Source organism: Chelmon rostratus, chromosome 16 (assembly GCF_017976325.1).
Source record: "Chelmon rostratus isolate fCheRos1 chromosome 16, fCheRos1.pri, whole genome shotgun sequence".
Classification (NCBI taxonomy): Eukaryota; Metazoa; Chordata; class Actinopteri; order Chaetodontiformes; family Chaetodontidae; genus Chelmon; species Chelmon rostratus.
In genome coordinates, this window is record NC_055673.1 from 18803152 (window position 1) to 18829105 (window position 25954).

The following is a 25954-nucleotide window of genomic DNA, read 5'->3' on the forward strand; positions in this document are numbered from 1 at the left end:
CATTTTTTTCTTTTGCTCCTCACAGCACCCTGAGTCCAGCAGTGATGAAACATTTGGCTAATTTATTTGCTTAATGTGAAAAGAGGAAGTTCTGAAGCAGACTTATACAAACTGCACTTCATACAGTATGTCTCCAGTGCATCAGAACTGCTACGAGTCTGCAGAACCTCCACATGTATCTGACTGTTTCCCGAAGAGAAGGGATGCTATTACAATAAGCATAAACACGCACATTTTATCCTGTTTCTCAGCAGCAACAACCAATTATTACAGCTGCAGGTACGATAGTGGAGGCAGTGGCTGGTGTTTGGCTCTCCACTAACTGTCTAGTGTAGGAGGATCCCAGCAGCATCACAATGCCACCTGTCCTTGGGTGTCAGTTCTTTGTTCTGGAGAGATTGGCCTCTTCACTGTGAGCCAGGCCATGTGAGAATTTGTTATTATTGGAAGGATAATAGGCAGATCAGCATGAGCACACACATGCAGATGCACAGACTCAACCCCCCCCCCCCCCCCCCCCCCCCCCCACACACACACACACACACACACACACACACACACACACACACACCTGAGTCCCACGGAAAAGGGGCACAGTGATGTTGTTTCTCCTGCGAGGCTCCAGCATGATGAGAAACAGGATTTTAGAGGACAATCAATGGAGAGGCTCTTATGGTCAGCATGGATTTGTGTCTTTGAACCTCAGCAATATAGGGAAGGGTGCCATCGAGAACAGAGGACATAGGCCCCTCTTCGTTTGGCAAAGTGACCTCAGAGCACAGTGGAGGTGGATTAACTCTGAATTGAATTTGGCCACGGCAATGAAATGGAATAAGAAGATGGGATGTAGACAAGAGAGTGAAAATAGAGAGGAGGGGAGAAAGGAAATAAAGGGAGATGAGAGAGGATGAGAGGAGCACAGAGTATAGGAGCAATCCAAACGAGCGCAGGCAGAGAGGGGAGGACAAAGGAAGATGAGGGATAAGCGGCAGCGAGGGGGAGGGCAGGATGGTACAGATGGCAGGAGAGCAGAAAATAATAACCTTTGTTATATGGAGGCACGGATGAAGGAGAAGCATCCATACCTGACATTGGTGTGCCGCTGCACATAGAGGTTGTGGAAGTTGTTGGTGCTCTCAGTTCGACCGAAGTTGGGTCCCTGCAGCCTCTGGATGATCTCGGCCTTCATCACCCGGGCTATGTGAGCAGGCAGTAAGGATAACAGCAAACGCTCCTGGAGAAAGAGAGAGGGGGAGTGAGGATGGAAGCCGAGTCGACGATGTAATGCAGAAAAAAAGACGAGGCACCGAACTACATGGCCATGCTGAGAACATTAGAAAAATGAATGAATGTTTGGGTTGACACATTAACATGATAATACCGACTTAACACAATATAATGCAGTATATTGTGGTAGATTCTGTTCTGTTCTTTAATACTGCATATAACCATTGTTGTCTACAGCTAATATTTTACTGCCTAAATGGATTTCTACATCCCCTTGATGATGGATCAATGCGGCTCATTTTTCTGCACCGAGCACAGGAAGCTAAAGTCAAGTACAGAAGAGCGAATGAGGCAGAGAAATGTTCTTCACTTTCAAATGTGAAGCAAGGCAGAGGAAAGCAATGGAGCCAGTTCTGTAAATCTGCACTGTGATCCTGTGATCCTACAGGTGAAACTTTAAGGAAACATACTTGTCAGATAGATTTACAAATAAGCAATTTATGACATTGAGCCCTTTGTAGTGGAGCGTTGTCCTCTTTTACTGGTATACTCAACCTTCCTCGCTGATTTCTACTTCAATCTGCTACATTTCACCCACCATTATAACCACCACCAGAGGCGAGGTGAAAACGCTCATTTCAGTCAGTGAAAGGTGGAGAATGGACGTATGAGCCAGTCGGTAAGACAACCTGCAGAGTTCACAGTCTCCCACATCTACACCTGCAGGAATGTCCGGTACTTAAAAAGTGACACGTCTCATGGCTCAATTGCACTGAGGTGGATGTTGGCAGCAAATTGCTTCTCTTTGCCACGGCTGCTTCAGTGGATTTCTCTCTGTTGGATTTTTGTAGTCCACAACTGTTATAGCAAAAAGGGGCGTCGCTGTTTGCTGTTGATGTTTGAGGAAGTTGACATATTCAAGTTCACCTAGAGCAGCAGTTGGAATATCTTACAGTACCAAACTTGTCATTGTGTAATACGGTCAGTTATCAGGGGGAATGAGAGAAACGGAAAACAAGAGATGCAACATCCATCGCCCATAGCTGCTGTGTTAAATTTTGCACCGTCCACATCGGATGGAGGTTTGTCTGAGGGAGATTCTGACATGCATGTGTGTGCTTGAGTGTTTGGGCATGGGTGTGTGTGTGTGTATGTGTGTGCATGTTAGACAGAGTGAATAGCTGCCTGAGGGGGTGTGACTCATAAATGCGGCTCACAGCAGAGAGGGTCATTACAATGTTCACACACCACAAGCTCATTTCCTAAAACACAGCAGCAAATTGAGTAGAGAGAGGAGTTGGGGGGGGGGGGTTGTGCTAAAAATAGAAACCCGCACCACCCTCGCTTATTTACTCATTCAGCACTGAAGCACTCTACTGTGAGCGTGCAGAGGGGATATAATAGCCTGAAGAGATGTAGCTTTATTAATCATGTGTTTGATTAATGAACTTAAGTGATCTGTATTCAGCGTTTCAATGAGATTTGGCTTTGTTTTGTTGTGCACTGGCATTTGAGTGCATCCACGCACACTCGTGTGCACACACACATACACACACACTCACAGACTATGCAGAGAAACATAAGCCAGTGAACAAATCGAATATGAACATTGTTGCTTCAGGTAAATATTTTCTGTTACTATGCACAAGAAAGCAAAAACATTCAGTGTGCAAATGACGTGTGGCAATGCATTTTTTACACCTACAATAGATTTTTCACATATGAGATTCTTCTGCCCACCTGCAGGATAACCGATGTACTTAACATGTCATAAATAGCTTGAACAATAAGAAATTGTAAATGTACCTGCACATAATGAGGTGCATTTTCAACAGACACGTTTCAAAATGATATGTTATTAATAAATCATGTATTTCACCATTAGTAAGGAAAAGCTTCTGATTTTACATTGAAAAGTATAATGATAATCATAGCTAATCCCTTCTGAGTCAGCCACCAGTGATTAATGCGCAATTTTATGTGTCATTTCCCTGGTCGGAGAGAATGGCTAATGTCAGGGCAAAGACGCTAATGTCAAGCAAATGTCACAGCATAATGCCTCTTTAGACATGACCGACTTACAAACTCTTCATACCGGACAAAACTGAGGAGGGAAATATTTTGGCCATTAAACAGAACAAGTTTGATTTTCACTCGGGCTCTTGTCCAGTACGCGTGGCTCTGAGAGAGAGAAGGGCCAAGAGTCAAGGCTGCACATACTCATGATGACCATGCTAACACTATGCATAATGTTTTACATAACTGTTGTACACCATATTATGTAGTGTAGCGTGTCAGCATGCTAACTTTGGCTATTAGTAAACACAAAGCTGAAGCTGATGGGAATCTCATTGGGATTGCAGGTTTGTATTGGAAATAAAACACATTTGGACCTGATGATGGCGCTGGATGAGAAGTCAGGGATCATTGATACTCCTGCAGTTCTGTCTGAGGGGAGCATGAATGAAATTTCAAAGCAATCCATCCAGTCGATGTTGAGACATGTCAGACAGGAAGTGACATTAAGGGTTTACTCACGCGTTCATTTCAAATCTATTTTTGCGTGTGCGCGTACCTGTTGGTGCTTCTCAAACTCTAGCTTGATGGGGGACTTGATGCAGTTGCAGGTGTCTTGGTAGGTCTGTTTGAGAGCCAGGTCCATCAGGTGCTTGTGGTACGCCCCGGCCAGGTTTCCACAGGTGAAGATGATCACGTTGGCGAAGATCTGGCGCGTACACCGCATGCACACGTATACACACAAAGAACAAGGCATTAAAATAATGTCAGGAGGGGACGCATGTTTCCAGATATGCCTCTATCTACCTCCTTCCACTTAAGCCTGCATTATTACCTCATAAAAGCAGGCCAGAGCACACACTTTGGCTGAGCTTTTACGGCGCATGTCAACCTTGAGCTCTTTAAAATGCAGCCTTGCATATCAATAGGTTGTCTTTGGTGCTGTATCCAAGGGCAATGAATGTCTTCGAGCATGTTTTATTGCTAGTGTGCTTTTCCACTGTGCATGTGTGTGTCAGCCTCAGACATACATGTGCTGCAAAATCAGTTGATTTCTGGCACGTTTCTGTGTCTTTACTCAGATTTACAGATTTCATACCTCTCCGCCTGTGATGTTTGTTGTCTGGTGCGCTCACAGAAGCACGATGAGTTTTCTGTTTTGTGGTGAGACTTCTTTGTGCCGCTGCACCAAGAGCACGTTCATTTAGAGCCAGTGTTTTAAGAGCTGCTCCCTGAGTACATTAAAAGGCAGTTCATTTGACTCTGGAGGCTCTGCTGAATGTGCTGTGTCACAATGATACAGGACAGGTTCACTGTTTTACAACCCGGTCCTTATTAAAATGTTGCACCTCATCATTTTTAATCGTGCGTGGAACAGCCTCACCAATTTGGTTTGTGAGAAACTAAACCCTGTGAAGCAATCATTTAGGCCTTCAGAAAACCAAAAGGGGAAGCTCACAGCAGTCATCTCTGCCACATCTGCTATACAAGCAGGAAGTTGGGTAAAATGTGGATTTCAACAGTCCTGCAACGAGCTGTGTGTTCAACAGCTTGAGAGTCAACACGACGCAATTATCTGTCTTACCTGCCAGACTAAAGGTTCCAGCTCTGTGACTTTGGAGGCCAGGCAGATGCTGAGGGTGACGGTGTGCGAGAAGCAGGTGATGGCGCTGGCGATAATGGCCCCTCTCATGGAGAAAGGCAGCATGGTGTAGACAACAAACACGATGAACAGGAAGAAGGACACCTGGACACAGGAAACAGAAAGATGCTGATAGGTAAAGGGGCAGATTTAGCATAGTGGGTGGCAAATATATTCCATGACAATGCCAAAATGCAGCATCATAGGTCAACCTGGGTCATACAAGTAGTGCAGCGTTGTCAAACATGGCCACATATGGATCACATAAACGGCTGTGGCTGAATCCCACCAGAGATTTTAGTATCTTCCCTCTTTGTCTGCTTTTTGTTTGGATACAGAATAGAGTTCTAAGAGTTAAGTGGGGCTGCCCACTCTTCTTCACGAAAAGATCCAACAATAGACTGCAGATCCTCGATGAATTATTAGAGATGAGTGGGTCGCTCACTCAGCATTAGAAAAAATTGCCTTGAAAACAAACAAACAAAAGCATCTCACAAATCCTGAAGTATAATACAATGACTGCTCAGATACCTTATTTTTAATACTTGAGTTCAGTACCTGACTGTGGAACAGATTTAGAAGGAGTTGCTTGCTTGTTTACTGCAATCAGTCATCTGGTTTTCCTGGTTTGCATCGAAGCCTCACTCTGACCTCCCATCTGCTAACACTGTGAACATGTGTGTGTGTGTGTTGTGAGTGTTGAGCTAGGTGCGTGTTTTCCTACTGCGTTGCTCACTGATACCTTGTGCCTTAACCTCCCGCTTTGTCTCTGTCCACTTCCCCTGCTGTCAGCCCACCCCTTCCTGTTATGATGGCCACCACCGTGAGTGGGTCACAGTCTCAACTGGGACACCAGATGAGCTCTGACCTTCCTGCCTGTCTGTTTATTTCCTGTGTCTTTCAGGTTCAGAGAATCATAAGCATCATTTGCAGTGACGGGCTCTCGGTGATGCATTGCAAAGACATTATTACACCATGTGGTGTGCTGTCGAGTGAAAACATACATTTCACAGATATCGAGACTAGAACACTGGATAAAAGTGATTGCTTGGTTGACCAAGTTCCTTCTAAAAGAAGACCTGAACACAGAGGAAGGAGAGAGGGATGTTTTGTGTAGGCTTAGACTTTCTGTTGCTAGGGGAACCAACATAGGGAAGGATGCTGACGTCGGAGCAGATGCGGTGTTATGAAGGTCTTGTATATTTTGCCATAACCTTCAACTGCTAACCCTGAACTACCACCTCTGGGGGAGAAAGCGGAGGACGGAGGGTGGTTGGAGTGTGTGCCGTCTGGTCTGTTTGGGTGGCTGTGGGAATCGAGAATGGCAGTCCAATTTCAGGTGCGTCACCTGCTTCTGTCTGCTGCGCAGGCAGCCAGACACACTCCATCTCCACACCACTCCGGCCTGAATCCTAATACCCCCTCAAACACCTCCAGATGGGAGCCGCTGCCATCCAGCCTCTTGGTTGACTTTTCTTTTTTCTCTCCCCTCATTCCAACCACACAGCCCTCCTCTACTTTGCTTCCAAACACACACATGTGCACGCTTGAATACCCGCGTCACAAATGTTCTGCTCTTTGCTCACTTTAGCATTTATGAGCGTGAGCAGCTTGGCAGCAGTTTTGGATGCAAACGCGCCGTCGTCTTTTGCGCGTATGTACCAGTGTGACCGCGTCTTGATTCTGGGGCACCAGGTGTGGCAGCCATCTTCAATCTGCCTTCTGGAAAGAGCCGCAGCCTTCGGAGAAATTGAATGAAGCCCAGAATAACAGGGTAATGCAGCTCGATAGTGGCACATGTGGCTTTTACTGTACGTGGACGAGATATTTTTGAGCGGTGATGTGGCTGAGAGGTGCACCAGTTTATCCCTCGCTCTCTCCCCGTCTCTCTCTCTCTCTCTTTCAGGCCTTTGCTGTTAGCTCGGTGTGCTCCATCAGACATGTTGTTCTCTCAGTAATCACAATCAATCCAACCCACTGAAAGCTGGCTGCAATTCCAGCTGTTCACTTTTCACTGCATTTCTGCTCCCTACAAGTGTCTTTCTTTCTTTCTATAGATAGATAGATAGATAGATAAGTGGGAGAGTCACAGGAACAGAAGAGAGTGATTAATAATGCAGAATGATTATGCTCTCACAGGTGGTCGATGGTAAAAATATCTCCACCCCAGAGGATGGAGGGAATGAGAGAATGGGGTGGGTAGAGGGGAAAGAGGAAATTTTGACATGGTGGGGTGGGTGGAGGGGGTCTGAAAAAGAAGAGGAGGGGGCAGGTGGAGAAGCCGGGCAGAGAAAATGGGATTTGATGAATAGGGGGAGACAGGGCGCTAGCATGAGAAAATAGGATTCCTGAGACAGAGAGAGACGGAGTCTGGCACTGAAAACTAATGTGTCTGTCTGCTGATCTGCTCACCTCCAGCTCTCATCAGGCCTCATTAACACCTGTCGTCACGTGGAATTAATTGCACTCGAGCCTGAGTGTGCGCTCGGACGGTCACACGCACAACACACACACAATCATGCATGCATATACAAAGGCACACTTCAACTGACGGACAGGTGTGGACAATGCTCCTGAAAACTCCTGAATACACATGCATGTGTCAAAAGTCCCCCCAACTTTCCGGGAACACTATAACAAAATATGCTTTTAAGTTCATACGCTGTGCTTTTTTTTGTGGATTTTCTTTGCAGGTTCAGTCATTTGGATGCATGTTTTTTGATTTGTGAACTGATGCTTCACAATGCCCAGTAGGTCATAACTTTTTCCTTACTATTAACTGACCATTTGCTAAACTCCATATTGGCAACATTAGCCAGGCTGGTCTGTAAAGCTTTGGATCTCTCTGGATGCTACAACAGTAAAAGCTACTCCACATGTGGAGAATGCAGATGGTGAGCAAACCAAAAATACATGAGCTAAAATGTAAGGTTTGGATAAAACAGTGTGACTGTCTGCATTAGCATTAGCATGTCCAGCTAACTCTTGTATTACATTAGCAACCTAACCAAGCTTCACTTCCAAGGGCCCAGTTCATGCTACATTGTGGTTTTGCAGCTTATATTAAAAAATGAGTAGTGTTTCCCCACTGTGTGGGAGCCAGTCCTCAATGCTACATTATCAGCATTTAGGCTAATGTTCACGGCTCCATCCTGTAGTTTCTCGGAGGAGATTACACTCCAGCAAACCCAGCCAAACTCAGATAATACAAACAATAAAGCATGAAACTAACCTCTGTTTTGCTTTTCCAATATCAGACAATAAAGCAAGAAATCTGTTTGTCTGTACAGATGTATTTCCTTTGCACATCTCGAGAACCATTCAACCTTTCCATTTCACATTTGGAGGATGTACAGCTGGAGATCCAAGGACGTTAAAAAACGTTAACTAGTTACCTTCAGTTAATAATGTTGGCCTATTCTTTGTAACTCCCTGGGAGCTTGGGGTACTTGGCTAGCCTCAGCATGAATTCCTGAATTGTATCAATAGCAAAAATATAGGGGTAAAGATTTCACTCATTCACTGTTAAATCTGGTCGACTTCTTAGAAGTGGATTTCAGTGGCAGGGCTTTTCTTTCAACATATGCTGCAAGCGCTGGTAACATTAGTCAACAATCACATTTTTAATGCATAAAATGATACTACATTCTGCTTCTCATGTTTGCAGAATGTCTTTGGTGCACATGTCATTTAACGAAGAATGCAGAAATAACAATAATGATATCATTTATAATTGAGGTGTCGCTCATGTGTTGCAAACACCTCAATAAACTGGCTAAAACTGGTGGTTATTGTAATATTACTGCAGGTTAATTAAATGTAAAAGTTGCCAGTTCAGACAGGAAAATCGATAGATAGATAGAAATGAGAAGCCTTGTTTCAGAAATGATGAATTTTGATGGTAAATCTACCACTGTATTCACAGTATACTGTATGATGTGCCATGCAAGAACAGAAAACTTGACAAGCTAGCAACAGTAACTAAGGGAGGCGGAGCTTAGTGACCAGTCACTCAAATTGGCTGCACACCCACACATGTGCAACCAGATACGCTGTTGTATATACAGTAGGTACGCCCAGGCTGACAGATGCATCTGCATGTTCTGACACACGCATCCACGTGCACACACACAAAACAAACACAGATTTATAAACCTGGTCCCAGGGGCTGAGGATCCCTCCCGAGAACATGAACAGGTAACCCATGGTGACCAGACAGGCCCATATAAGGAGAGAAAAGAGGCCGAGCATCCGCTTGAAGACCGACTCAATGCAGACAAGGATGAAGATGGACAGGAAGAGGAAGAGAGCAGCAGGAACCGTAATCAAGAACGTCAAGTGGTCCTCTGTATTCTGGAGAGAAAGAGAGAGAGAGAGAGAGAGAGAGAGAGAGAGAGGGAGAGAGAATATTATTGGTTTAGTTCCAGGGTTGGTGAGTTTGGTGGAGTTGAACACAAACATCCCTGTTTGCATATTCAGTTGCCCACTCACACACATACATACACTTACTGTGGGGAATGTTGAGCAACTCTAAAAAGTCATATGTTCTGATTAATGCTAGACCTCCACACAGCATATGCCACAGAGGACAACAGAGAGGTCTACCAAAGACACGTGAATGAGTTCTGAATCTGCTTAACATACTTTTAATACTTCACCTTAAAGACGCCCTCTGATGGAGTCTGTGGAATTCAGACAGTCAGGGTTTCATATGTCACATATGGAAAGAACCTGTCCCATTATTTTGCATGATGGAGTTACAAGGGGTAACAGAGGAAAAGCCAAGTGTAGCTATGTACGTACGGTGCGTGGAGATAGAGACTGGGATTGCTTTGGTCTGCACATACTGCATGAAGGCAAAGGTGTTACATTCAAGCCAGTGTGAGGCATGAAGGGAGGTTTTTCATGGAAAAAACTTCGAAATATATCATTTTGATGAACAGAGATTTATGATGTCAAGATAGGAACTTTAAGCCCAACAAACAAGGTCAAAATAATGAAGCTGCTTACTTACTGTTGTTTTGTGTCCTAGTAAGGACATTCAGTCCTCATAAGGATAGAGATGCAGCATGATACACACACACACAAAGAGATGAACAGACGGCACACAGATTGGCAGACAGACAGTCTGAGCCCAGAGAATGTGCTACTGCATCACTTCTGCGCTCACACTGTCAAAGTCAGCATTTAGACGCTGTCAACACACACACACACGCACACACACACACACACACACACACGCTCACACAGGATCTCTCTCTCTTTGACTAGACCTCCCTCACCCACCTCCTCATCCTCGACAGCCTCTTCCTCACTCTCACTTTGTCGTGTTCACAGTTCAGGAGGATGCACACACAAAAAGCTGTCCTTCGTACCAGGTCAGCGGTATTTAAAAAAGACACAATATCTGGTTGTATTTTTTTTCTTACCAGCCACAGTTCAGCCTTTTCACAGATTTTCTCATATCTGGTTCCTTTTGAAACTACCAAAATTAAGTGCAAATGATCTCACAAAGCTGTCAGAGTTTTTCATTTGTTCCAGGAGAAATGACTTCATATCCAACAAAATGACTCCTTGAAGCTGTTTTTACAGCTTTAAGACTATTTCTGTAATTCTCACAATCACGACACCAAACTTTTGTGGTAGGATGGATAGTTTGTGGGTCAATGAAATGTTCTCAATGTGGAGACGTTATGTACCAAAGTTTGTGCCGTCATCTGGTAAGAGTCAAGCAAGTTAGATTCATATGTGTCCTTGTGATCAGTTATTAGTGTTAACAAGTGGAGACTGCAGCACCTTTTCAGTTCCCCTTAATGTCTTCATCCTGACACTTTCATCCCTTTGACTTGTACATAACCCCTGTGTGTGTGTGTGTGTGTGTGTGTGTGTGCGTGTGTGTGTGTGTGTGTGTGTGTGTCCTTGGCATATTTCTTATTGTTCATTTTGTGGCCAAACCTCATCTGATTTTGAGTGAAAAAATACTTTGCTATGCAAAAATCCCAGCACACACAAACACATCACACACACACACAAATGTGGTTAGGGTAAGAATAAAATACTCTCTACGTCCTTTTTCCCTCTTCAGGCTGCGTAAATTATGGAACAGCAGCAAAATCACCATCATTTGCTTCAGGAGAGGACTGAGCACTTCCACATACTGAGCATACTTTCACAGACTTGATCCTGCCCGACACCCACGTAAACCATGCTAAGTTATTCCAAAGTCATGATTGCACTGACAGGTCCAGCAGCTGCAAATGTTAAATTAGCAAGCCACTGTGTGATTAGATGTCACCGATTTTACAGTGAAATGAGCATCAGTGTGGGCATAGAAATGTGTTTGATTCTCTTTCCATGCAGCTCGCTGGAGCAGCTTTTATGTAACAGAATGGAAAGATGCCACAGACTCAACCTTGAATTTGTGATTTGACAGTTTATTGACTCGAGCGGCTTGTTGAGAATAGCAGAAGCTATTTGGCCAGAGCAAATGCAGGATGGGAGCTTTTTGCTGTGTATTAGTGTAGCAGCGTGGCGTAACACAGGTAGTGTGAGTCAGGGTCTGGAGAAGGGATCACATGGGACCTGGCTGCTGACGCCATGCCAGCTATACAGTCAGCCTGGAGCGCAGATTGAATCCCAATGAGGACGCAAGCAAGACTGCAAACAGGGACACCTGAGTGCACATCAGCAACAACGACCCTTCCTTTGGCATCATTTGCACAAACCGTACGCTCACACACAAACATGCACACACAGGTTTCAGGGGGAGGAAGCCGCTCTCTCACCACTTCAGTGTTTCCACGTTTTTGTGGTAAGAAAAAAAGGAAGCATTTGCACTTTTGCACATTTCTGATTGTGGGCCATCTAATCCTGTTAAAAACCCTTTTGAAACCATTTAAAGCCATTTCCCTCATCATGGCAACGAGGGAGGGACTTCTGCCTGCCTGCCATAATATACTGCATTGTCATCCAGAACAATTATTTCCTTTTTTAGCCCAGTCTGGCTTATCCAGCTATTATACTGGGAGGAAAAAGGGGGTAACAGGGACACATAGCAGCAGCAGCAGTAGCAGAAAGATTCAGTAATCTAATTATTCAGCAGTGAAATGACACAAATGCACCAAATACATTCTTTGAGAAAGCGAGGAGAGGGGGAGAGGTGATACAGAAGCTTGTGTTGAAATCATGATGGCGTTTGCACTTTCCATGTTTTGGTGCCTGTGTAATATTTATCCTGCCTGATGAAACAGCACTCGTGGCAGATTTCTTCAATCTGCTCTCAGCCTGGTTCTGAACGTCATCAATAATCAACAAACCTTTCCTCGAGCGCTCCATTTGCAGCGTGCAGGAATGTAAACACACTCCGCTAAAACAGGTCGAAGGTTGCAGAGCATCTAGCATTTGACCCGAAAGATTATGACAGAAATTGTTCTAACTACTTACTTATCTGAAGCCCGATCACTTAAATATGATCTGTTATCATGAGAAGAAAAGTTTGATTCTATCTTAAATGCTGACAAACATCCTTCAGGCAGTTTTATATCAGGCCTGAAATGGATCATACTATTGTGCTTTCCATTACAATAAACACACACACACACACACACACACACACACAAACACATTTATACTTCATGCTTTATAAACAGTCAAACCACACCGGGTTAATTTTGACCCGGGAGGACAGGTGTGACTATTTGCTGCCATTAAAAAAATTTACATTATTTCAAAACAGTGTCCTGACTAAACTTTGACATATGCCAGTCTGTGATAATACATCAATTTATGTGCCTCAGATCATAACCATAGTCAAAATAATCAGAATTTCTGTTTTTTTTTTATCAAAAATGAAGTGTATTTTTTATAAATTACATCCATTATATCATACATTACAAAAATAAGTGTAAAATATATGTTGATGTGTTGGAAACAAGTTGACTAAAAAGGTTCAACACAGAATTTGATGATTATTTTATACGTAATGCTTTACAAGCAGTCAAACCAGACCGGGTCAATCTTGACCTGGGAAGACAAAAGGTGCATAGTAGATGGGAAGACAATACGAGGGTTAAGAGGTCTTGTGAGATTTTTTTACTTCAGCTGAGCGATCTTTCATCAGTTCATCACAGGGTGAAGAAACGGCCGTTTCATAATCAGACAAAAAGATGCCAGAGGGCACAGCAGTGGCACGGAGCCGCTGAGTGGATCGAACGAGCCTGAAACACATTCACACACAGCCAAGCAATAAATAACATAAAGGCCCTGTGAAAATGCACTTGAGAAATTGCAACTGAGGACGCAGGTGTGCCATCAGTAGTAAGAGTTTTAGGCAACTCTGAATGTGGCTGGGGGGGCTGATCAGCACGAAAGAATACAAAGCAGGAGAAATGACTCCTGTATTTAAAATCACGATCATGCAGAGCTTCAAAAAACCTCAAAGGGACACTCCAACCTAATTTACACATCAAAGTCAGTTTAGTTGTCATGGGGAGTAGCCTGTGTTTATCGTTTACCAGGCAGGCAGCCTCAAATGAGAAGATGCCTGGGGTAATATATGGGAAGTGTAGGTATGCAGCCTCTTTGAACTCTTTCCAACTCTTGACCAGGGTTAATCAATTAACACCTGCATGCAGGTGATTTTGGGTGGTGGTGGAATAAGAGACATTTGTGTCTGCTCGGTCGCACACTTTAAGGAGGAGAAACAGAAAAACAACCTGGCATTACATCACAGGGGTTAAGAGGTCTGCAGAGAAAACCTCCAAGGAGGAGACACGGGCCAAAGAGGCGAAGGTCAGAAAATTTTTTTTAACTGGGGAGGTGGAGAAAAAAACGACAACACAGAGCCCTGTGATTGGTTAGCTTACATGGAGACAAGCAGACCATGTTCTGTTTGGTATGTCGTCAACATGCTTCGGATGCTTTACACCTTGCATAAATGTGTCTTGTATCCACATTGCATCTAGATATGATTTAATGTGATCTACACCTGCTATTAAACTGTGTCTCCAGTGTCCACGCTGAGATCCGACTGGGATCACTCGGCCCAGCTTCTTTCTCAGCTTCTTTCTACTTTACACCCTCCTCTCATTTGCACGGCCAAAACAACAACAAAACAACAAGAAGGCAGCCATCTGTGAAGCGGCACCTTTGAATGGACTTTTGATTGCTTTTCAAAGTGGGGTAAGACGTAGTCTTTGACAACTGCAGAGCTGAAGACGAGAGCAGAGGAGGATACTGTTTAGTGCAGCTGCTGTTTTCAGCTGTGGTCAGTGTCACCACTGTCCAGAGGACGATCAGATGGGACTGGTGGGAGGGGATAATGATGGAGACCTTTAGGGATGAAGAAACCTACATATTCGCAGGCAAACGTTTGATTTCATTTGCAGAAGACTGCGACCCGTGTTATCCAGAAGACACATAGACACAAGAGACACATCCTTGCACTCGGCCACACAGCTGTAGAAGAGAGATGTGGTGGCCATTTTTGTACGTGGCAACAGCTTTCATTTCCACCCACATACTTGTTGAATGTGGGTTGAAAATGAGTTCATTTCCAACCCTGAGCTTGACCCACACTATGAACTAAGAGCCAGAATATTTTGTCCTCTATGACTTCAATTTTGGCCGTTCTTTGTCTGTGCTGTGTCTATGGTGAGTTCCTGAAGGGGAAGTATAACACTAAAAAGATGAAGTAGTCCTTCAACGTGGCATCGCTCTGCTAAAACAGCACATTGGCATGAGATGTAACCGAGGGAAGTGTCTTTCAAAAGTGTAAACTAAAGAGATCTCACTTAAGAAGATCGAGCTTTTTGTTTGCTGGGGAGAGACGAGGCCATTATGGTTGTTATTTATAGCGTTGGTCGGCTTCTTCCTGGCACATACTGCAGTATTGTGATTATTTTTATTTAAGATATCTGGAGAGATTTTATTACTTCAACTGTGTGATCTTACATCCATTCATCACAGCGCCCCAGGGGAGGAGTTCATCAGTGTGGGGTGAAGAAATGGTCGTTTCAAAAGCAGACGAAAAGATGCCACAGGGCACAGCAGTGGCACGGAGCTGCTGAGTGGATCGAACCAGTGTGAAATGCATTTCGAGCAAAGATCTAGTCAAATAATTGATAACAGATGTGTGAAGGTAGATCAGACACATCAAAATCATCACAGACTGTCCTCCCGAGAAGAACAGCATCAGTTGTTCAAGCAAATGCTTCAAAATGATGCATTTACCCAAATGACGCAGTCCTGTTTGGGCTGTGGCCAATACGACAGGAGGAAAGGAGGAACTCAGGTGACGGAGAGAGGAGGTTGGGGAGGAAAAAACCTCAGAGTGAGATGAGGTTTCTAGTAATTTAAGAAATGCCAGGAGAGGAACTTTAACAGAGGAGGCCAAGCAACAGCCAACTAACTTTAAACCTAACTCTAACCCCCTATCCCCCTAACCCCCTAACCCCTAACCCCTAACCCCTTACCCCAACCCCTCGGACTTTTGGAAAATCAACTTAACAACGTCCCATTGTTTTCAGATTAACCTCAAGATTGTTTGCATGAAGTAGCACATCTTTGTGTACATTAGTGTGTTGGGGCGCTGCGGCTCTGACCACTCCTCAGTCAGTGATGTCACAAGATCTATTTCACCCCATGCATTCACCTTCCTGCCCCGAAGTAATGGATTGGTGATCCATCATCACAAAAACACTCTGCCCACACTGTCCTGCATCCATCAAACTGCCAACATGCAAAGGCTAAAAATGGGTTGCAAATGATCCTAAAAAACGTTGAGGTCAATAAATTGTATCTTGTACTGATGTAATCAATGATGTAAGTCATAAAAGTAATGGGAGCTTTTTCTGTCCAATTCAAAGATTTCCAATGTTCCATTACCAGATATGATATTGATCTCTATAAAACTGTCAATTGAACATTAGGTTGACATACTGTGGTGTAACTTCTGGTTCTGTACAAACCTTTGTGCATGAAAAATACACACACATGCACACACACACACATGCATACCAACACATTCTCCAATCAGTACAGCTTCAAGCTTCAAGCCAACAAGAAAGAACAAGGAGAATTATTTTCTCTAAAAGTTGCAGATAAGCCTAAGAGGGAAATGAGAGACTTCCTTAGACAAACACACCCAAACAACACACACAAATATACATGTAGTCACAAAATAAACATGCAAGCACATGTGAATGCCAACACACACACACACACACACACACACACACACACACACACACACTATACAGTATGGGTGGAGGAGTATATGGCTTAAAAACACCACAATAACCCACCCCAGCCCTGATCTGAGGAGGAAGATAAAACGTGTGCGGTAATTTTGGGAGCATTAATGCGGCTTTGGTTGAGTTTCTGCCGGCTCACTGATAAAGCCAGAATGCTTACAACAACATCCCCCCCCCCCTCTGCCGCCCGGCCCCCAGCTCCAAACCTACCCTCTATTTATTCCTGCCATTCTTCGTCTTCCAGCAGTAATAAATACACACGCCTCAGTGAACAACCACTCCATAACTAAAGACAGATCTGTCTGTCATTTAATGAGAACAAATTGGAAAAAAATGTTTTTTTCGACTGACACTGTGAATGATGGGAAATTATTAGGGGACACACACGCCCCAGAAGAAGAGAAGAACCTGGGGAATTAAATTGACCGACCAGGGCAATAAGATCCATTGATTTTTTTCTTAAATAGAAGTAAAGGGATCGATTTAGGTGGAGTTCAGTTGAATGAAACAGGACTTCAGTGACAGCCTCCAGCAAGCGAGCAGGGGATGGGCAGGAGGGAGGCGGGGGCTGGGGGCAGCAATAAATGAAAAATGGAAATTTCTCCCACCTCAAAATGTTTTAATTAATGGCATTAAATGCCTCCAAAAGCTAAAAGGGTCACAGTGGCTTTTTTTTTCTACCTCGCCAGTCTAACTGAAGTTTTCACCCCTGGCCTCCATGTGCTACTTTGATAGCACATGACGTGCGCAGAGAGAAAAGCATGGCGAGTCTACAGATCGTGCCGAACATAAACAGCAAACCAATCATTTTGAAACAACGACAACCGCAGTAATGAGTGGGCTTCCTTTTGTACGGTTATTTCATAAAAACACTAAAGCGGTACTTGAGAAACAATAGCTTGTGTTTTGCGGTTGAGTGTTTGTGGCCAAAACAACACTTTTCACTTGACAAAAGCACCAACACCCACACAGCTGCGAACTAAACACTCATCCCGCTCTTGATCCTCTCTGCAAACCCGGCGTTGCAATTTAAAGTGCCGCTTCACAGCCTCTTATGTTGTCACACATATTCATACACATGCACACGGGCCTCCCTGTCTCATTCAGTCTCGTGCTGAAGCTGAAACTTGTCATTTATTCTAACGCTGCTCTGTGATTCTAACGAGAAGGCGTCTACCTGATCGAATACATGGCTCGTAGCCACGCAGGATCTTTCATGGTACTGTAATGAGATCTGCAACACTCAGTCCATCACATTAAATACACAATGTGGCCTTTATTCTGACTTTTTTGAAGCGCACTAATCAGATCTTTGATCAATGTGGTTCATTGTAAAAAGGAATTTAACACCGCTCTGTCTCTATGACTACAATCCTCAGAATCAGTTGTAACAGAGAGAAGCACAAGTGTCAGGCATAGAAAGATGGTTTCTGGGTGGAAGGTGACACATTTCATTCAAAACACAAATTCTGACACTGCATTTCCCAGGTAACACGCGTGTCACTCCGTTTGTGCAGTTCTGTCACGTTCACTTGCTTGAGTTTCTGTAGGTGGCACTCTTTTGTTTGTGCTCGTTGTTGCAACTCATGTTAAAGGAACAGTTCAACATTCTGGCAAATACGCTTATTCACGTTCTTGCTGAGAGTTAGCAGAGAAGATCGATACCACTCTCGTGTCTGTAAAATAAATATGCAGCTGGTTAGCTTAGCTTAGCATAAAGACTGGGAACAGGAGGAAACAGCTAGCCTATAAAAATAGTGTGGCCGATAAAGCAGTGAACTGTCATTTGTACTGATTAAACAAACAATATAACATATAACATGTTAATTACTTAACTTAAAAGGTGCAAGAAAGTTCCCTTTAAACTAAAAACCCTGAAGAAGGGATTTCTGATGATACAGGAACCAAAATGTGACAACATTTGAAAAGGTTGTTTGTTACTATTGTGAAAATGTTGTGAAATGCAGTGAAATTTCCTGTTTATTGGCAGAGCTGTGCTGCATTTATATCTCAGACGACATCACCCTCTTTGTCCCGGATAGATAAACTTAACAACCTCCTCCTTAACCCACACCTCTAAAGACCTGTCTAAACACTCAACTCTGCACACACACTGTTAACACACACACACAGTCACTCACCAGTCCTGAAGCGAAGAACACCGCCAGCAGTGCGAGGCAGGTTCCCATGACGATGAGCAGCAAGAACACAATCAATGGATGCTGCTGGCTCATTCTGTAGTAAGACTCGTACAGCCAGTCCTGGGGCTTCTCGCCCTCCACGCACACCTCGCCCTGGAACCCCGGGCACCCGTCTGCCAGGCTCTCAGGCCCCTCGCCGCCCTCGCCACCATCGCTCTTCTCCAGCAGGTAGCGTCCTCGGGTCCACAGAGCCTCTTGCCACATGGGTAGCTGCCTCTGCAAGGACAGTCCTGCTTTCCGACTGACCAGAACAAGGTGTGCACAGAAGTGATCGAGGTGAGGGATGCTCTCTCTTCCCTTCCCTTACCCTCAAAAGCAAACCTCCTCCGGCTCCTCTTCGTCTAAAAAAGTTTGGTCAGCTGTGTGGGATGGATGGACAGCTGAGCGAGAGAGAGCCAACTTTTCAGCTCCTCCGGTTTCCCTTGCATCCTCTGCCACTCCCTCTGTTCGAGGCGACAAACTGAGTCAGGACAGTGTGAAAACCGATCTTCCTCCTTCTCCTCCACCTCCTCCTCTTCCTCTCAGAGAAGATGGTCAGACACCGAAGCGGAGAGATGAGAGTTGACTTCCCTTCCTCTTGCCTCTCCTTCTTGTTTGCTCTTTGTGTTTGGTCAGGCAGCCTCTGCTCACCGCTCTGCGCCGTGGCTGCGACGAGGCAACATGTTACTCTGCTGAGGTGCAGATGAGGACTGAGGGAGAGAGAGAATGTGTATGACTGGGAGGGAGAAAAGAGAGCGAGAGGAGAGAGGGTGTGTACCAATGTGTGTGCTGGGGAGAGCTTGTGGGTAAAAGTGTGTGTGTGTGTGTGTGTGTGTGTGTGTGTGTGTGTGTGTGCTGTACCTATCAGAGCGAGTGGAAATGTGAGAATGGTGATGTGTGAGATTAGCTAATGTGGAGAGAACTGGTATATGACTCAAGACAGTGTGTGTGTGTGTGTGTGTGTGTGTGTGTGTGTGTGTGTGCGTGCGTGCTTGCAAGGTACAGAAAAAGTAGAGACTTAGAAATTTACATAAGAGAGAAACAGAAGACAGAGCGAAGTTGGCAGAAGAGAAGAGAGAAAGAAGAAGAAAAACTGTGTGTGTGTGTGTGTGTGTGAAAAGCAGAGTGAAAGTGAGTGAGTGAGATGGGTTGTAACAGCTGCGCTAAACCAAGGAGAGCAGCAGACAGTGGAGGGAAAGAGAATAAAATGCCATCCAGCAGCCGGCGACGAGATAAAAAGAAGGGAAAGAAAAACACACACAGAAGGGGGAAGGACGGGGAGGAAGAGGAAGAAGAAACAAAGTCAGGAAGGAAAAACCTCAGGAGACAGAGAGAGTGTGGGAGGAAGAGAGATTGGTGCTTCAAACGGGGGGTTGGGGAAGGAGAGGGAAGGGAAAGCTGGTAATGAGTGAAAGTTTTGAGAGAAGCAGCGTCGGTTGGTGGGAGTAAAATAAGATCTGACGAACCAAAATCCCAATATTCCTCTCCTCCTTCCAGCTTTCATTTCGCTCTCCCTTTCATTTGGAGCCCTGTTCTGCCGCGGCGGTCCCTCTCTCTCCCCTCTACATGTGATGCTCTGTGAAGTGTGAAAATGGCCGTGCCACTTCAATGTGTCAAACCCACATAGTTTCCCTTTAGCACGCCAGAGAGAGGAAAAGAGGGTCTGGTAAGGCCAAGTCTGCAGTGTATCTGATAATGATAAACACTGCACACAGAGAGCAGTTGATCTTATCAGGAGTCAAAGTGAGGGCGACAGAGAAGGCTTGTGTCCCAGAGTCGCAAAAATCACAAGCAGCCATAAGCAAAGCAACAAACATATCATCCCCAGTGAATAACGCACCCAGCCTGCGGGCAAACCGCTGAGGACTTCTACAAATGGAACAGACTGTACAGCCATGCCGACGTTTAGCGGATGATGTTTACCACGGTCAGCGTGTTAGCATGCTATCATTTGTCAATAAGCGCTGAACCCAAAAGGACAGCTGACTGACGGGAGCGCCAGGTATCTGAGATGAGACAAGTTCCACCTGCTCAGGAGGATTCATTCTCTTCACACAAAAACCAAAAAAAAGTCAACCTAATGGTGGCGCTAGAAAAGGATTCAGGGGATCTAAAGTCAAATACTGTCTGGGGATCTCTGCAAAATTCTATTTGGACCGCACGACCAACAGACTGCTCAGCGTTGCCGCCGCTAGAGCCCTGCTGCCAGCTTGGCTACACAATGAAGTTCTGGCAGCCTATTTCCAGTGTTGCCTTGTTTTGATTGATTGCACACATGATGCAGTCAGTACATGAATGAAAAGGTCCTGAGGGCAGATTATTACAACAAGTAGACCAGAGTGCACCATATTTTATCTTATTCCAACTGTCAGTTCCCCTTCAGACGTTCCTTGTCATTTTGAAAATCCCAAAATGTAACAGTGAAGGCGTTTACATGCACAAAATATTCCAGCGTTTGCATGTTGCATATTTCTACTGAGTGAAAATGCATGTTCCTTGTTTTGCAAACGGTTTTGTTTACATGCAGCCGTGCATGCTGCGGTTATTGTAAAGACGTTCGCAATTATTTGTCATGATACTTGTGCATATCCAAAAACCTGTTGTTGTAGTTTCAGAATGTTTAACGGCAGGTGTGTCCGTCCTTCAGACCAGACATGTGGCCTTTCCTTTTGAGCGTACGTCTCCACCACAGCCTTGCAAACTGTTGGCTACTTGTTTACAACGACTGTAAACAAGCAAGAGGCTGTGTGTCACAAACTGCAGTAAAAACCCCAAATGAGACACTCACTCCAAATGCGCTGTACACATGTGCAAAGAATGCTCCTAAAACGTGAAAAATATCAGCATATCTGACATGTCTTAATCTGCCTAATTCAGAATATCCAAACAGAATATGCTGTTTACAGGATCCCTATCAAATCCAGAATATTGTCATATTTGGAATGTGCATGCAAATGCAGTCATTGAGTGTGCTGTAAAACACTGATTAGAAATATGTGAGAAATGATGCGCAAGGGATAAATAATCACATTATTGGACTTACGCAGCATTCATAGCTTCTTAGTCCCAGAAATTATAGTGCACAATGAGCCTCAGTTCGTGGATCGGCAATACAAACAACTGGAAATCCAGGAGTGCTGAGATCAAATCTGTTGTGGCCCTTCAATGTTCGTGTGGCTGGAGAAAGAAAAGGAAGCAAAGAAGGAGATATTTTCAGTTTTCAGAAAGAGCACAGAGCAGGGAAATCAATCACTGTGGAGAAAGTGACACGGTGAGAAATTCATGGACAATAATGACAGTGGTAATGATAATGATACCCTCATCATCATGTCCTGCTCAACATTAACTGCCAAGCTACCACAATGTTTTTCACCTCCATGTTTTTCTCCTGTTTTAGTCACACTGCAGAACAGAAAAAGAAAGCTCCGTGCAGGTCAGAAGTAAATGCTGGATTAAGCGCTGCCGGTACTGTTTAGCTGTTGATTTTCATCTAACAACGACATCCATCTCATCAGGGCAAACACGTTGACATACCACGGCAGCAACAGCACTGGATCCAAAGACTTTATTTACTTCCATTTAGATGTGCCTGATTCAGTTCACACCTGTGCTTTTCCCGTGGACGGCGAGTCAAAATGTCCGCCATGAAAAAGGTGCGTTTTTCTGCAAAGCCCCGCACATAGTAACGAAAGCAGCTACTCACAGGTGGACGAATTCAGAAGTGAAAGTTGACGGTGGTGATGCTAGCAGCAATGTTAGCATGCTAATGCCACAGCATTATTTACTATAACTTCCCCTGTTAATGTTTTGTTTTTGCATATTAAATGTTAGCTAACGGCCAAAACAGTTTACAGGAACTGTGTATAGATTCAATGTACAGTATTAGTATCATGCTATACTTTCTGCTTACAGCTTGCTAATGTGCTAGCAAACAGCACAGACACAGCTACATTAGCATTCATCTGGGGCTGAGTTTATAGCCACCTGACAACAGTAAAACTCATCTTTTAGCTATCTCGGTCCTTAGGTTGCTAGTTGTCCAACTTTCTTCACTTACTAGTTGTTTTAGTCCAGCTCTCTCTATCTCTCTCTTTCTTTCTTTCTTTTTTTGCTGCGGTGCAGGAAGGCAAGCTAGTTGGAGAAAATGGCCGCCGACTGTTCTCCTATGAGGAGTTGATGAGAACTATGAAAAAAATATAATTAAATACTGATGTAAATTAAAAGATATCAGATAAATATTTGTCATTTGGATTAATTACATACCGTAAAGTAAACTTAAGTAATAAACATCTAAAAGGTCATGCACTGCACTTCAACAACACCAACACTAACTATAGTCTCAAAAATGGCCGAGCCTGCTGCTCCAGTGGCCAACCAGGAGAGGAGCAAGCTCTCAGTGTCAGTAACCTTGTGAATGTAAAGCAGGGTGCTGCTGTAAAAGATCAGGCCCTCTGGAACAGCCCAGGCCCAAATATTTATTTTAGAAACAGGAAAGACGGCAGCGAGATAGAAGGGATGACTGACGCCAGGAGCCACGCATCACAATAACCCAGATTCCCCCTGACAAGCCGATGGCTGTATGACATGGAGCGCGATGCATTCACAGCCGTTCAGCGTTGCTCATTCTGCCTCTGTAGTGACTATGAGTCTGCGCTGTCCCAACGGCTTTGTCACGCCGTGGAAATTGGTGTGAATCTGTGTTTCATTGTGGCATCAAATCTCCCCTCTGGTGGCAACAGAGGCATTTGACAAACGTGTGATGAGGTCTAGATCTGCAGCGTTTGGTGTCTGCATGTGTGTGTGTGCAGTCTCCGAACATATTGCGACATATCATATGCTTCCTGCTTGGTCGCCTTGAATAAGTTGAATAAGCGTGTGTAATGTAATCTAATTAGGTCTGCCTTGACACAACAAAGAGAAGATTAATGAACTGAGCAGAGCTCCTTGCACACAAACACAAACACAACCCCTGTGACAGCTCAGAACTGCGTGTGTGTGTGTGTGTGTGTGTGTGTGTGCGCACTCTTGTAATTGTGCAAGAGAGAGACAGCTTGAACTGTGGGCCATTTTCTTTTTATTCAACTTGTCCTTCGCTCAGTGTGATAAATGTTGTTTTTCATGAGGCCTTGAGCAACGTTGCTTAAATTAGGGGAATCCCAGCCTTTAACAAGATTAACACACACACACACACACACACACACACACACACACACTTCCCCAAGATGGGCAGAAGCATCACTGTGGAGTGGAGCTAATCTGTCAAGTGTAACTTTGACTCTGAGGGGAGGAGGGAGCGAAAACTTGAGGACACAACCTCAAAGCTTAAACACACACACACACACACATGCACACACACACATACCAGCGAATATGAGCAAGTGTGTGTGGGACACAGACAGCAACAGTGAGCCTGTTTTTACCGTGTTGTCAAATCCCCATACAAACAGGGTATCCTATATAAGCTCGTTTACTCCATCAAATTGACAACAGGTGTGGTGGTGCTGACCACCTGCTACCCCCTCCACACACACTCAGCATTCAAGGCGGTGACAGAATGAGCGCACATTGAGGAAGAGCGGCCCCAAAACGCTAATTCTGCATCAACACCCTCCCACATACAGACAGCGGCACAGTGTCAGGAAGGAAGACGAGGCAACATAAGCAGATGGAGAGAATACGATGGAGCTATGCTGCCTTCATGTGCTGTGGGAAATACTGCAACTATAATGATAAAAATAACCTATTTTATTTATAAAGCACAATTCACGCATGAAATGCTACACAAAGTGCATAACATAAAAACAAATATTATTAACTCATGTAGCAAAAACAATGAAAACAAGGAAATAAAGATAAATTAAAATAACATGAGGCAGAGTTAAAAAAAACGGATGAGACAAAATAAAACAACTGTTAGGTAAAAAGAAAAGACACTTCAGGAGAAAGCGATGCTAAAAAGATGTGTCGTTTGAAGTTGTCAACAGATTTAGAGCCCTCAGACGTTCAGGGAGGGCTGTTCCAGAGGTCGGGGCGTAATTAACAAAGGCTTCCTCTCTGTGCCTTTTAGTTCTGGCCTCAGGAACAATCAAAAGGTTTGAGTCAGAGGATCTCAGAGACCAAGCAGGCACATACTGTATGTCTTAACCATGTTGGACAGATGAGATGGGGCAAAGCCATTCAGTGATTTAAAAACCAATGAATGAGTTGTAAAACGAATTCTGTGACAGACGGGTAACCAATATCAATAGCTTTCTAAGACACCCCAGACAGAAGAGCTTTGCAGTCGTCCAGGGTGCTGGAGATAAAAGCATAGATTAACTTGTTCCTGTCTGCCAGGGAGAGAAACGCTCTGACTCTGGAAATATTCCTTCAATTATAGAACGACACTTTAGTCACATTTATGATGTGATGTTCAAAACTTCTGAGTAAATGGTAACAGGTTCAATGTTCCTCTGTGTTGAGTAGGTTTAGCTCTTCATACAGTTTCTCTCTCATCTTTTGCTCCAATAACAAGGATCTGTGTTTTGTCTTGATTTATCTGTAAGACCTTCTGAGTCATCCACAAGCTGATGTCTGAGATACATGCAATTAAACTGTTGATAGAACTGTAGACATTTGAGTTAACAGACATATATAGCTGCGTATCATCTGCATAGTTATGGAAATTTCTGTTATGATATCTAATAATATTACCAAGAGGTAACATATAGAGTCTGAACTGGACCTAAGATAGAGCCCTGTGGGACACCACATGTCAGCTCTATTTTATTAGAGGAGATATAATCCACATAGAACTGTCAACCAGTTAGACTGAGACCTGAACCATTAAAGAACTGTGTCAGAGAGACCAACCCAGTGCTCAAGTCTGTCCAGCAGAATAGACTGCTTCATCTCATCACTGTTCAGTCTCAGGTCATTCACAACTTTGACTAGACCTGTATCCGTACTGTTCTGGGCCCTTAAACCAGACTGAAACCTTTCAAACACTCTGTTGTTGCAGAGGAAACCATTCAGCCGTTTAAAAACATTTTATCTAAAAGGCAGGTTGGTAGTTAGAGATGACAGAATCTAAATCGTCGTTTTTCAGCAGTGGTTTAATTGCGGCAGTTTTAAAAGCTGGAGGAAAGGTTCCTGTGAACAGTGAGTGATTCATTATTGCTAAAAGCTCCTCTGCGTAACAGTTAAAAACCTGTTTTTAAAAAAGTAGTGGGAATGGGATCAAGAGCACAGGTAGAGGGTTTTATTTCACAGACTTTCTTGATCATTTCCATGTTCACTGCTGTAAAGCAGCTCATGGCGCATTTTGTGTTGTTCGTTGTCCATCCTTTTCTGAGTAATGTTTGTTGTGATGTTCTGATGATGATTATCTCTAAAACAGGCAGAAAATTCATTGAATTTATTTTGTAGCGTTCAGGTGATCTGAGGAGTAGTTGGGGTTATGAGACTCTCAACAGCTGAAAAAGAATTCTTGCATTGCTACAATTTTTTTCTGGCATTTTGTGACTGCTGTATTATATTATACAAGGACTTCTTTAAAGATATCACAGTGGACCTGTTTCTTTAGAGTTAGTTTTCTCCATGGTGGTTTTTGTTTTGATCCTCCAATAGATGTGAAACACCAGTAGCCTTTTATCTGT

At 44.0% G+C, this 25954-nt stretch overlaps 1 protein-coding gene across 5 annotated transcripts in view; it reads right to left on the reverse strand.

Annotated features, from left to right (window-relative positions):
• The window catches only part of adcy2b (adenylate cyclase 2b (brain)), a 41186-nt gene extending 22125 nt beyond the window's left edge, over positions 1 to 19061 (reverse strand). For 3 of the 5 annotated variants that reach the window (XM_041955073.1, XM_041955072.1, XM_041955071.1), the window contains exons 1-5: positions 18279 to 19061; positions 9041 to 9238; positions 4829 to 4990; positions 3803 to 3952; positions 1086 to 1234 (exon numbers count right to left, since the gene is read on the reverse strand). In XM_041955073.1, coding sequence (XP_041811007.1) covers positions 1086 to 1234; positions 3803 to 3952; positions 4829 to 4990; positions 9041 to 9238; positions 18279 to 18542 — 923 coding nt within the window. In that variant the 5' untranslated portion in view covers positions 18543 to 19061. The remainder of the gene's footprint in view (positions 1 to 1085; positions 1235 to 3802; positions 3953 to 4828; positions 4991 to 9040; positions 9239 to 18278) is intronic. The other 2 variants (XM_041955074.1, XM_041955075.1) reach the window with 2 other exon arrangements.
• Positions 19062 to 25954: the final 6893 nt, after the last annotated feature.